Raw genomic sequence first — 13,719 nt, forward strand, 5'->3', positions numbered from 1 at the left:
GAAGTGGCCAGCTGACTAACAAAACCCTCTCTTTTCTTCTATCTTCCCAAGGTATCAGGAAGATGATGCCTCTACCTTGTGAAAACATGCCAGAGAAGGAGAGCGTGTCTCAGCAACCTCACCATGGCAAGATTTCTGATGACAACAGAGCAGGACCACTGGAAATCTTGTTATCTGAAGATCAACACTACTATATGTAGTTCTAATGCCACATGAACCAAATCCTAATAGCGTTATGTCCAGAAAGATTCATGAGGAGTATGGAAAGCTGGCCTATTAAATATTTTATAACAGGGCTGCATTACAAAAAGCACAGGAGTAAGAATATTTTGCAACCATATTACTTAAAACTGAGAACAGTACTCTTTTGGAAATGTAAATATTCAACTTGGTTAAATCAAGACAACCACAGATAGACAGTTTTTCCCAAATCTTTGGCTGTATTGCAATGGTTGTTTCAATTTGTAATCTCCAACTAAACATTTCCTATCCATGGATTAACAATATATTTACTGACTTGTGTCTTTTAACAGTATTTATCCAACATAACAAAATAAACTGCAATTTGTTATACTTTTTTTTTTACAAAACATTTTATAAATATTTTTACAAAATGTATACAAAGCAATTTCAAGTGAGACATACTTTACAAATGAAGGTATTTAAGCAAATAAAGTCCATACCACACTGACAATAAGTGACACATCCTCTTTAAGTGAAGTCAGTCTGTAAGGCCTCCCTAATCTAACAGATAAATTATACTAAAATCTTCAAAATGAACATAGTTTTCTTAATTGCCAGTTTAAAATTTGTTTTAATATTAGGCAGTATTAAATAACATTGAAATCACAATGCTGATCCAGCAAAATAATGAAAACATGTTTCAAGTCATGCACATTCACAATACTTTGCTGGACTTGAGCCCATATGATTAATAAATTCATACTATTTTTTTAGCACAACAAAAATACAATTCTTTCATTTACTGCTTCACCACGTACCAGAATTCCTTTAGAATTGAATTCAAAGGAGTGAACAACAGAACATTAACAATCTAAGATTAATCTTGCTAGGATTGTTCAATGGGTTCCTCTCATAAGTAGTTCAGAGAAACGTGTCTGACCAAATCAACCATGACTACGTCTTGTAATTTGTAAATTTTTATATGCCATTGTCCCCCATCCCTAAATGAGATCCAGTAGAAGACACATAGCCTGATACTTCGATTATGTATTTGCTGTAGAGAGGCTGGAAACCCCACACCCATTTTGAGGTGGTACAAAAAGCAAGTGGATTAATGAATGTGCAACTCTACTTTTTTTTCCCTATAAAAGAATAATTCAACTAGTTAACATACAGCTGTGTAACTAACTGTTTTCCCACCTAGATAGTTTAGAATGGTTAAATTTCCAAAATGATAACATAAAATACGCGTCAGGATACACAGCCATGAGCATATTATTAAATCTAAAAAGGCAATAGGTGAAGACTATATTGTCAGTTTTGCCAATAAGAAAACAACTAACCGCCTGAGAGTCTATTCTATGGACACCTAACTAAAAATTTAAAACTGGCAATACTTATTACCTTGAATATTTTATACAACACTTGGGAATGTTGGGTTTTTATAAACATGTACTTTAAAATTGGCACAATTTTTTTAAATGGCAATTAGTAATGTACAAAAGCAGTATTTCCATTCACGTCGAAGGGGAAATGACTAAGTTCATCTTTCTCACATTGCTTTCTAGATTTGGTTTCCTTCAATGGTCAGACAGTGGACTATAGCTCAATACTGAGTTGCACTGTAATCTCCTGCTGTCACAAGGATCTAATTCTGCTTTCTTTTGCGCTATTCAGATGGACTGAATTACATGACAGCAAAACCTTTTGTTTTCTTTCCTGGCAATCTGACTGACAACCACAGCTTGTCACAATGAGCCTCTATATCATGACAATTGTAATCAGCAAGTCTGGAAAATGGCTGGTAATTTTTCTACGAAATTGTGGAGAAGGTCTGGGGGAAAACATGAGCATACCTTAGAAACCACAAAAGCTATATCCTCCTGAGCAGACATATGTACTACATGCACATGACAAATGTCAGTGCATTTATGTGCACAAAAGCACTCATGACCAAAGTAAACTAGGAAAAAGCAGCATGGGCAGCAAAAAAAAGATGTCATAGATTAAAATAAATAAATAAAATAATAAGATTCTCTCTTAACAACATGACAGCAAGCCAAATACAAACCATGCAATGGTTTCACTTGGCTCTATAATATGAATTAATAATTACACACTTTTTGATATGTTTAAACAATGGGATTGCTGATCAACTTTGGTCTGTACATATCTTGTTAATTATGACTGCTACGGTGGATGATTTAACATTCTCTGACAGCAAAAAGCAAAAAAATCAAAAATAAACACTGGCCTTTAAATTTAATCAGAGTAAGGCTAATGTCCTCTTAAAATATAAGCTACAAATATCATAACAGTTTTCAAATAAAAGTGCTTTTGACACTTGGTCTAAAAAAAAAAACCAAACAATAAAAAAACATTTATACCACTTCAGAAAGACTCAAGGCTGACTACATCCAATTATAAAATGCAAAATCTTTTCCTCAAGAGTTAACATATATATGTATTATATATATAAATTCATGGCTCTATCATGGCCTCATCCTGTACACTTTGCCATTTACTGGCTTCCATTCTACCTTCCTTAGTCAAGCATTTATTACTTCATTATCATGCCACTGTGACTAAGATCATATAATATCATCCCACAGACTAAAGTTACCCACTACAAATATATCATCAAGTACTAGTTTCTGCTCAGAAAGCAATAGAAAAGCACTTTTAAGTTTAAATTATGAAGCCTTGTAAACACACTGATGATATCCTTCCAACTTAAGAATCCTAGAACACAGATTCATTAACAAAGAAAATAATCACTTCTGAATAGAGGTACAGTGGGTTTTCCAGAAAAACTAAAAATCTGATGATTTGTGGAAGAGAAGGGTAGGGGAGAATTGTTGCTTCCATCACTTTTTAAAAACATTTTCTTAATAAATATATCCTTTCAAATGACTGTGATTGTCAGTATATTACCGTATTACATAGGGCCTAACAACCTGCAACCTTGTTATGTTGCAGTACTGCACAATTATCAAAAGCACTATCATAATAATACTCGAAATAGTAAGGCCCTAACAGACTGCATTCTAACAAGGATTAACTTTACTTGGATATCTCACTGTAACCACAATGAGTATTGCTCTCAAACACAGAACAGAATCTAGTTTAGAAAGGTTAACCTTAAATGCATGTCAGGCTGTACTTGTGGTGTCGTTCACATTTGCTTCTGCTAAGAGAAACATAATTTGTCCATGGTACTGTAACTATTAACACTCTAAGATACTATTTACAGCTGCTTCTAAAATAGAGTCAGTTTCTACAACACCTTCACTGTGGTCTGGAATAAATTTTTCCAGGCAGTTTTCCTGTGAAGCAATAGGTGAAAAATTAGGAAATTCTAATTCAACTGAGCCACTACTTGTCGCCTCATTTTGTGGCTGTCTCCCAGCTTTTTTAAGTTCCAAGATGTTTTTAAACGTAGTTTCTAAACTCTTATTGAGCAGTAAGTCTTGCTGGGGTTCACCAGAGCCTTTCCTGCTATCAGGATGTAAAACCTCATTCTTTGGAGAGCTCCTCAGAGTTTTGTCTTGGAGGGAATTATTACACGTTACCTTTGAGAAAGATTGAACTGTGTTCCTTGATATTTTATTATGTGTTCCATGGCTGCCTCTTGACACAGTTTTTGACAAGTCTTCAGAACTCGGAGAATTCTCAGTGGACTTGGCAAGATCTTTTCCAGCCATTTTTTCTTCAGAAAGGGCCACGTATTGACTCTCAGAAGAACAATTAGCTTTCTCAAACTTTAAAGCTTTAGTGAGGCTCTCCGATTTTTTAGTAGAAGCTATTCCTTCTTGGGGTGTCAGAATGTTGTTAGGCACTAGAGGAAGTTTACTGTGATTTGTGGACTCTGCTGAGCTGGATTTTGGTCGGTCTCTGGCCTGGGTTTTGGTAGTCTGACTTCTAGAAGGTAATGTTTTGCTAGACTGACGGTCACTTTTACTGGACTGTGCTTCTTCAGCTGTTTTATCAAATTGTTTGGCAGAACAACAAAAATCGGCCTGATAACCATCTGAAAATTAAGGAGCAACATTTTACTTAAATTACCTATACATCAAAATAACAGACACTCCCAATGTAGTTTCTAAGTATTAAAATTCAAATAACATCCACAGCCTACAGATTCATGTCTGTAAGAGACGTACACATGCTCAAGTGTAACGCTGCATCCAGTGTAGGTGACTATCACCAAATTAATCAGCATACTACACACTTATGTGCACTGTAAAACCAGACTAAGGGCACTTCCCAGCATTCTAAATATGCCAATATGGTATCTGGAAGACTAATACATTCTTCAATACATCCTCTGAATATCTTTTAAAATATGCAGAACATTTAAATAAATAGTAACTGTTACCTTACACAAATAATGTGTTTCTAGTTGCTACATTCAACAGCCTGTTAAAAATGCTGCCATTTAAGTGGCTGTGACATTCCAAAAGCAACACTTCATTCAGGTGAACAAGAGCATTCATGCTTCATGCAGTGGTGTTCTTTCTGGCTGCCACCACACTAACAGATTCTTCCCTACTAGAATTAAGACCATGTCATGACTATGGTCAAAAGAAACTCAGAAATGTTTCTCTGTTGAACAGGCCAAATATATTTTTTCCCCCAAATAACTGCCTTTAACCTTACAGTGTCTCTAGATCGTTGAATTTGGGAGTTATAAAAATTTAACTTGCACCTGCTTATAAGTATTTTGATTACTGGAATCCCTAGCAATCAGTGCCTCACTGTGGTGACAACTATTTTTTAAACACCCCATGCTTATGCTGCTTTTGTAAGATTCAGAAGTTAACTATTACTTACCAGGATCCACAAGTGCAAGACGCTTATCCCGGGTCAGAGATGCCCTCTCTTCCTGGTTAAACATCCTATCAATCATAACCATTTCTGCAGAGGGATTTATCCGCTGCAGGAAAAGGAAAAAAAAAACCAACTACCTCTGTAGTCACTCATATGTTGGTACCAAATCAAAACATTTATAGCGTAGTTACTCTTCAGAGAAAAAGAAAATTTGCAGAGAATGTGCACAATTCCAGAGCATCTTCAGCGATCTTGACTGTGACCCCAACCACTACTGAAACTCAACCATAAAACACTCTTCACATTTTATGGTACATTTTATTTGTTAAAGATTTTAAAACACAGAATTACTATTCCAACTGTAAGAATTGTACCTTTTCAGGACTGAGTATGTTTACCACTGTACATTCCAATTTTTTACATCATACAGTATCTTTCTCTTTCAGAGAGAAAACCAGCAAAAATCTTGCAGCAGGACCACCTTATCGTGTTTCTTCCTTGCACTTCTCACTCATCCCTTTAACTAGTTGGTGCTGAGTTGCATTTTGCTGATGATGCCTTCAAGCCAGGTGGATCCAGCCATCCCAGAGGAAAGTTCAATGGCTTTTAAGCCACAACACAGGCATCTTGTTCCAAACCTGAACATTATGTGAAATAACCTCTTCAAAATGACTGAATGGGATTTACCATACAACATACCAGATGCTAAAAGAATTTAACCTCCACTGCCCCTTTGTGCCTGCAATTACTTGCAAATATTTGATAGTTATCTTTTTTAATGGGAATATTAGATACCAAAACCATATTAATTCTAACACTTATATTATGTATTCCTGTCTCTAAGCAAAGTGATTTAAATGTCTATTATACTCAAATTCAAAACTTTCCCAGGCTTGAAAACTAGCATGTCTGAAGCCGCAATGATATTTCCTGATCCTTGGGAAATACATTCTTAAAGTAACTTAGTTTTCTTTTTACCTCATGCTTGGCATTGTGAAAGCACTTACATCAGAAGCATTTCTGATGAAAATGTGAGGCTCCACCTAGCTTCTAAGGAGAAGTAATGATTTCCTAAATTGTAATATGATTTGGCTCCAATTATAATATGGCTGGAGGCCTCTGAATGGAAATTTTCAACATTCTTTCAGGCTCTATCATCCACAGAAATATATAGAAATCACCTGCCTAACTACCACAGCTTGTTCAGCACAAGTATAAGCAGAGAGCAGAAGTTCATGTGTCTTCAATGTCTATGGAACTTATATAGAACAACACCCTTACTTAGGCGGTATGTGAAAAACAAACTCAACCCATTTCACTGATTTTAAGATACATGCATACACTTAAAAATGAAGCTTGGCCACAGATTGCTAGTGCAGTAACAAGTACACTGGCTATATCTATGTATCTCTAAAACCTTCAGATATATATATTTATTGCCTTCATAAGGTGATAAATAGTATCAACAAAACGAACTGTAATGCTAGCTCTCACCTTCCTGTAGATGTTTTTGGGGTTTTTTAACAAATTGAATCACATCCTATAAACATAAAATGTACCTAGATTATACACCTTACCATTGCATCTTCTATAAGCAAACATCTGTATTTGTTCAGCATAGCCTGTGTCCTCTTCAGAAGCTGTGTAGCTACAGATTCAAATTCACTGTCCACTAGAAAGACAAGAGTATACTTTCAAATACTGTTCTTCAGTAACCTGCACAAATTTTAAAATGTTCCCTTTCTTATTGCTCTAACTTACATAAAGAATTCTCTCAAAACATTGATTACAAACTTATTGCCAATTTTTAAAAAGAAATTTACCTTTTCTTAAGTCTTCCTCTGTTGGCAGTGATCCCTGGCACACATGATATGAAAGGAGTCTCTGAACTGCATCATTTAATGATCTGAACCGACTTTTATCTGGTGTCACAGCATGCACCTGATCCTTCTGTAATTGTTGTAGAATACTACAAGGAAAATAAATTATACATAGTTAGCACATACTCTAACAGAAATTTATACACTGAAAAAACTAAAAAGAAATGAAGGTTAGAGGAAATATCTGCAACAGAATTACAAAAGAAGAGTAACTTACAAAGCTCCTTTAGTTAACTGTTTAGCAGCAGGCCTTTTCTGTCCAACTAAATGACCATCCACCTAAGTTCAAAATAAAAGACAAATTACAATATATCCCCTCCTTTGCAAAGCCTAAGTTTCAGCATTTATTTCTGCCAATTAAGTATATCACCAATACTAAGTGTAACCACCATCTAAGCATAAACACTTTCAACTATCTCCTGCTTTCACAGGGCACTGTTTCAATGAAATAGGGAAGTCACTTCTCTTACATTAACCAAAGCTCTGAAATGTTGTTCATAGGCAAATTCCACTGTCGTGCATATACATGCTTCACTAGGAAAAAGATTGGTTATCGAATTTAGCAGATGAAAAGAAGAAAAGGTACAACTAAAAACTTTTCCAAAGAAATCTGTTCTCAAGAACTGTCTTGGCATTTCTCAGTTGATGTTATTTTACCCAATTTTGATGGATTAGAGTATCTGTCAGGAAAGCAGGCTAAGGTTGCATACTTAAATTCTCAAAGGCCATGGTGGCTGGGTGGGGGGTGAAAGTGGTTCTAGGAATTCTGTTTCAGTGTCGATGCTGCAGATACAACCATCAGGTAGATCTACATCATCTTCTCCTTTCCTTAGACATTTATGAAGCTAAGGTTTTTCAAGGGAGCACTTTCCTAAGATGTAAGGCTCTCTGAGGTGGCAAAGGCTCATGTTCCTACTGTATGAGAGGCATTACTGCAATCCAAGTATTCTCCCAAAGAAGCTATTCTGGAACAAACAGTCTTTGTTTAATATGAAGTTGTTGGGTTTTTTTCAGTCAACTAGTTTTACTAATGAAATTGTTCACAGAGCAAAAGTTACTTACGATTTAAAAAAAAGATTGCGTGAAAGCTCTTTTGAACTACAACATGATTAGAAGGAACAAAAAAAGTCTGGTACAGAGCATACTTCTTAGCAAAGTAGGAGCAGCATGAAGCAGGCTCGCTACAATGGTACCTGCTGGCCAAAAAGCCTCTAGCTTCAGAGCACAAAAAGTATTCACCACCACCACATCTGACCAACAATTACAAAACCAGGCTGAACTCATAATTGAGCACTACTCTATCTTTCGGTCTACTTGCGTATCAGTAAGGCAGGGAAAAACATTCACGTCCTACTACATTAACAAATACATTTACAGCAAGGAACAAAAATTCTAAATCAGATCCTCCCTTGTTTTCTTCTGCGATTTTGTAGTGTAGTTCCATCCACAAGGAAGCCCACACTTCCAAGCCTATGTCAAACCCTCACTTCTTGCCCTCTGCTACTCAGTCCACGAATGTAACAAATGTCTCCTCCCTCCAGAAGTTCTCGTATTCCCTCCCCTAAAAAGCTGGTCTCTCCTTCCAGCCCCAAACCATGGATGTAGTGTTAAATTTTTGTACATAGTTGCCATATATAGTACTTTTCGTGGTTGGGGGGAAAAAAAAAGAAAAAAGGAAAGGAGACAATGCAGTAAGGAATAAAACAGACAAAGACCAGATGGAATTTTTCTGCTACTTCTCACAAACCATCCCCTTCCAATCAGCTAGAAGATAGCTGAGTTTGTAAGAAGTAATCATAAGAGTAGGTCTAACTTATGTCCAACTCAATGAAGAATTGCTACATCACACAGAATTATCTTCAGGGAACAGTACAGTCAAATTCCACTTACTGAATTAAATCTCAAAGCAGCATTCATAATACTACTTTGCAAAATATTAATTTATTATGTCAATGTATGACAAATAAAGACTCCTAGATTATCAATGTGGACTTGAAACATCCCTAATGTCACTAAAATTTTAAGGGAAAGGGAAAGGGAAACAGATAAATAGAAGTATTCTCTACCTGTATACTCTGTTGAACTGATGATGATCCTATTACTTTTTCTTGTGGCTGTGTTGTTCCTAGAGACTGCTGTATGATTTTTCCTCCAGAGTCCTGTCCTATAAAAAACATGTTAAAAAGACTCTGTCATCCTAAGCAAGAACAGAGTAATTTCATGTACCTATCCTGATCATTTTACTTGAGTTTTTAGCTTTTAGCAGAAAGATGCATGTCTCGTGCTTAAAAGCATTAGTGCAACTACCCTGTGGAGAAACTAGGTCGTAAAAATGAAACAGGACTGATATTTTGTACTGCAAACTACAAAAATCCTCGGATATAAATCATCTCCTATCACAGTACTGCAATGTAAGAAGAAATTTGAGTGTCCCAACAATTTACTGAAAAACATACAGTACATTTTATGAAGCTTCAATACTAACTCTCCCTCAAGCACATAAACCCAATTTTTCTAGAACTCATGAAAGTATTCAGACAGCAGGCATGATATATTTTTTTCCTAGATTTTCTACATGGGAAGACTTCCTCCAATTGCCTTGCTCAAGAATTCAAACAGCATCTTATCAGCCATGCTACATTACAACCAAGACAAATAAGAAATTTTCTTTTCCCTCCCCCAAAAAAACCACATGTGCTGATTGTAGAGAATTGCCTGGACAGCTTGCACGTAACAGTACACAAGGCAAAAAAAAAAGCAGGTAGATCATGGGACCTTATTCAAAAGGGTTACTTATGTACAAAGAGAACATGAAGGTTACTGCATTTTCCTGTTTGCTTTGAATATATTGCTTTTCTTGTAGTAGCATGGTACAGCTTGAAAAGCCCAGTATTTTGCCATGAACAATGCATTAACTATTCTAATTGGAAGTCACACATTCAAAAATAAATTGAGTGATGACAGCCTTCATATAACATTGTAATCGCTATGTTTCCTTGTCTGTATCTAAGGCGGCCACCACAAGAGAGGGTCTAGAAGTTTCACAGAATTTTAGCAGATGTCCATATTTTGAAAATTACTTATTTCCATTTTCCTAAGCTGAAAAAAAAAATAAGAAAAATGAAAAAAGGTACCATTTTGGATTTTATAGAGTGGAGAAATAATTGCTTATTGGGGAGATTCAACTTTTCACTGTAAAAAATGAAGTGTTGTGGTTGGGAAAAATAAAAGAACACATTCAATACTGAAAAATTCAGTTTGCATTCTAAAAATAGAATTCTGATAACTTTTATGACCCTATGACCATGAGCCATCAATGCAAGTCTGACACATCGAAGAAGAACCAATTTCTGTTGCTGGAGAAAATTGAGAAAATGATTTTAAAAAGACCTTAGTTGACCTGATAGTGTGTTGCTCAGAAGACTTGTTAGCTGAGGCTGTCTCAAATTATCCTGTGTCTTCGATGCAGAAACTGGTGATGTCTGGTTCATAGCTTTTTTCTGTGCCACATACATTAAAAAAAAAAAAAACAAACCACAGTCAAATATTTACTGAAAGCTTTTAACAGAGGAAAAAAACAAAAAAGGTAACTAAAATTCAGCTCTACACATCCCTTTTCAAACTCTTAAGTGGTGAAATTTCAGACATCTCAATTCCTAAGTTCAAGAATATTATAAAGAAAATCAGAGAGGAAGAGAAATTACACTAACAGTACAAATATACACCAGTTACGTTCTAGAAGACCCATGATTTACCATTACAAGTGGCCCTCAGAAAGCCCAGCTTCTGAGTCTCAAAACTGCAAGATGACTAAATAAGCTGTCTCCACAACAAAAAAATACACAGCGGAACAAGCTGTCCATTGTTTAGCAACTAAATGATACATGCTTTACAATGAAGTACAATATATACAGTTACTATCAATATTTTATAATGACCAAGGAAAAAAAACAAAAGCAAAAAAACAACAGAAGTGGAATAATAGCTTGTTGCTAATCATGTGACAAGTCACCGAGTTAAATACTGGCAGAGTTTGGAAGTTCACTTATGAAAACAGCCAAACTTGAGTTGAATATATACTGAAGCTGCGTCAACTGGACAAAAAAAGACCAGTTCCCACCTTAAAAGTAAACTGAAAAATTTTTTTATATTACTAAGTAGATCTCTTCTTAGAGAAAATATATTTTAAATTTTACAAACTACTTCTAAAGGCATTTCCTTTTAAGGATTCTAAGAAACACCTCTTGCCTTGTCTTTGTGTCAAATTTCAAAGCTTCTAGCTGCTCCAGACACACAGAACTACAATGGGCAGAATGCCAGTATGGTAAATATCAAAGAGAAACCCAAGAAAACTATTTTGAATAGGTCAAACCTTGAAAATGCATGCACAGTTTTAGTAAGGTCAAAAGACTTGTAAGTGCTAAGAATGTACCCAAGCCTTTACATCTAGCTCTGTGGTAAGATTTTCAGGAGAGCTCATAGTTGTGTAATCTTACAATGTCCCTTCCTTTAAATGGCAGCAGAAATAGATCAGTGCTAAGCAGTTCTGAAAATATTACTATAAATCACCAACAAAATCTTCTGAATTCACAGAAGTGACAGACTCATTCACTCAGTGATAGACTTTGGAAAATACCAAGTGAAATGTCATCTCTGGGTTACAGTAATTTTCAGCAGTTCCACAGTATCTGTAACAAAACAAACTAGCAAAACTAACATTCTCTGGATTAACACCAATTTTAATACTTTCTTAACCAGACTTTAGCACAGCTTACAAGCATTTCTTTGGCTACATTTTTAAGCAGCTTTCATACCTGACCAAAGGCAAACTGTTGTTGTGTTACTCCAATTGACGTGTGACTAAAGGTGCTGACAGATTTGGAAGAGGATGCTGGAAGACGATGCGATGCACTGACAGGAACTTGAGTTCTGTTCTGTGTGAGCTGATCTCCAGTGAAGTTTCCTCCTGATGCGACAGACTGAACTGATGGTCCCAAGCTAGGATGTACTGAACCAGAAGAACTTGCAACTGCAAACCGATTGGAAGCTGACATACTTGAGACTGTAGATTGCCCAGGTGACATCGTAGTAAAATTCGATCTACCTTGAGAAACATTAGCTTGACTGGGTGACAAATGCAACACCGTTGGCGACGCCTGCTGCAGTGGCACCTGTCCACCAACAATTTGTGAAGTTCCATGATTTACTATAACTTGGTTACCAGGAGCTGTGAATGTCTGGCCGGAAACAAGCTGAACAGCTGTGTTCTGATTATTCAGCATCTGTCCCGAATACGACTGGTTGGCTCTTAGCATGTTTGTAGAGTTCCTGTTGAGCATTACGTGCTCGGCAGACACTTGGCTAGGAACCAGCTGGGAAGGCTGAGTCTGAAGAAGTTGTCCATTTATGGTCTGGACATGATGAACTGAATTAGAATTAACAGACAAACTTGTAGGTATGAGAAACTGGTTTTGAGGTGCATGAGGCTGTCCCATAGGAGAGTGGATAACAATACTACCTCCAGCATTGCTAACTGTCTGAGGTGTAACTGATTTTCTTGTATTTTGTTGATTAACAATATTAACAGACATATGAGGACCAACTACTGAACTCTGAGGTGAGTTTGCAGAAGCAAACGGAATCCCTTGCTGTACATGATGCTGCTGTATTCCCAAGTTATTCACATTGTAAGCAGTCTGCTGACCCATCTGGATAGGCTTTGGTTGGATATTAATGGGAACTTTGTTAGAGTTTGGTGCCAAACCCCTTTGAATGATGATATTATGGACAGGCAATGACGTCTGAAAATTTGTGCTGTTAAATGGAACGGTTACAGGTTGTGCTACTGGACTTGAATTTGAGTTACCAAACAGTGAGTTACCATTTGGAGTCTGTCTATGAACCAAGAGGCCACTACTCATGTTTGCAGGTGTTTGTTGACCATTGCCTTTCAGTATTATCTGAGATCCATCAAGGTTATTAATGGTCATCATGGAAGGTTGATTACTAAATGAACCAATTAGCTGTATCTGCCCAGAACCACTAATCTGGCTGCTATTAGACAAATGCTGGCTGGGAACGCTAATTCCGACATGTTGCATAAAGCCATGTTGCACACCAACTGTATTGCTTGCAAAAGATGCTCCAACAGGTTGCTGTACCACTTGAGTAACTCCTATAGGTTGCAACGTCTGACCTGAGTAATTAGAAACATTAGAAGCCTGAGTAAAGGATGCTGATGAAGAAGGATGAAGTTGAGCTTGTGCAAACTGTTGGCTAGAACCTACACTGGCATCCAAATATGCCTCTTCTGCCAAAGTCTGTTCAGTAATATTGGCCTCCTGCAAGGACTTCTGAAGAATATCAAAAGGCTGATCCTCAGTAAGATCAGGTAAAGGAGAAGATACAAGTTCATCTTCAAGAAACTGAAGGCTACTGGACAGCTGCAGTCCATCACTAGGCCCCTCTCCAAGCTGACCGCTTACACCTTTTACAGACGACTTAGGATCAGTGTTCTGAAACCCAAAACAAAAAACACATCCTTTTCAGAAATTCCAAGCTCTACCTTGTTTCCCCATTAAGTTTTTTTTCATGCAAACTTTCTTTACAAAATTATATTCTTTGCACAGTATGTATATAAGGTGACTTTCATCCCATACAGTGGGCCAGCATAAACATGTGCATCACTTACACCCCACTCATGCCCTCATAACAGACCTCTGGAGACACTACTCTCCTTTCACTTCTCAAGTGTCCCAATTCCATAGCACTCAGCTCTGCAGTTGCCCTGTTTCAAGAGGATGTGACATGCTCTTGAAGTACCATT

At 36.7% G+C, this 13,719-nt stretch overlaps 1 protein-coding gene across 9 annotated transcripts in view; it reads right to left on the reverse strand.

The window, feature by feature from the left end:
- Positions 1-420: 420 nt before the first annotated feature.
- The window catches only part of BICRAL (BICRA like chromatin remodeling complex associated protein), a 45,835-nt gene continuing 32,536 nt past the window's right edge, over positions 421-13,719 (reverse strand). For all 9 annotated transcript variants that reach the window (XM_074863612.1, XM_074863611.1, XM_074863614.1 and 6 more), the window contains 8 exons: positions 11,708-13,408; positions 10,294-10,393; positions 8,960-9,057; positions 7,111-7,172; positions 6,837-6,982; positions 6,591-6,685; positions 5,017-5,119; positions 421-4,213 (listed from right to left, as the gene is read on the reverse strand). In XM_074863612.1, coding sequence (XP_074719713.1) covers positions 3,411-4,213; positions 5,017-5,119; positions 6,591-6,685; positions 6,837-6,982; positions 7,111-7,172; positions 8,960-9,057; positions 10,294-10,393; positions 11,708-13,408 — 3,108 coding nt within the window. In that variant the 3' untranslated portion in view covers positions 421-3,410. The remainder of the gene's footprint in view (positions 4,214-5,016; positions 5,120-6,590; positions 6,686-6,836; positions 6,983-7,110; positions 7,173-8,959; positions 9,058-10,293; positions 10,394-11,707; positions 13,409-13,719) is intronic.

The sequence above is a fragment of the Strix uralensis genome, chromosome 3 (assembly GCF_047716275.1).
Source record: "Strix uralensis isolate ZFMK-TIS-50842 chromosome 3, bStrUra1, whole genome shotgun sequence".
Lineage (NCBI taxonomy): Eukaryota > Metazoa > Chordata > Aves > Strigiformes > Strigidae > Strix > Strix uralensis.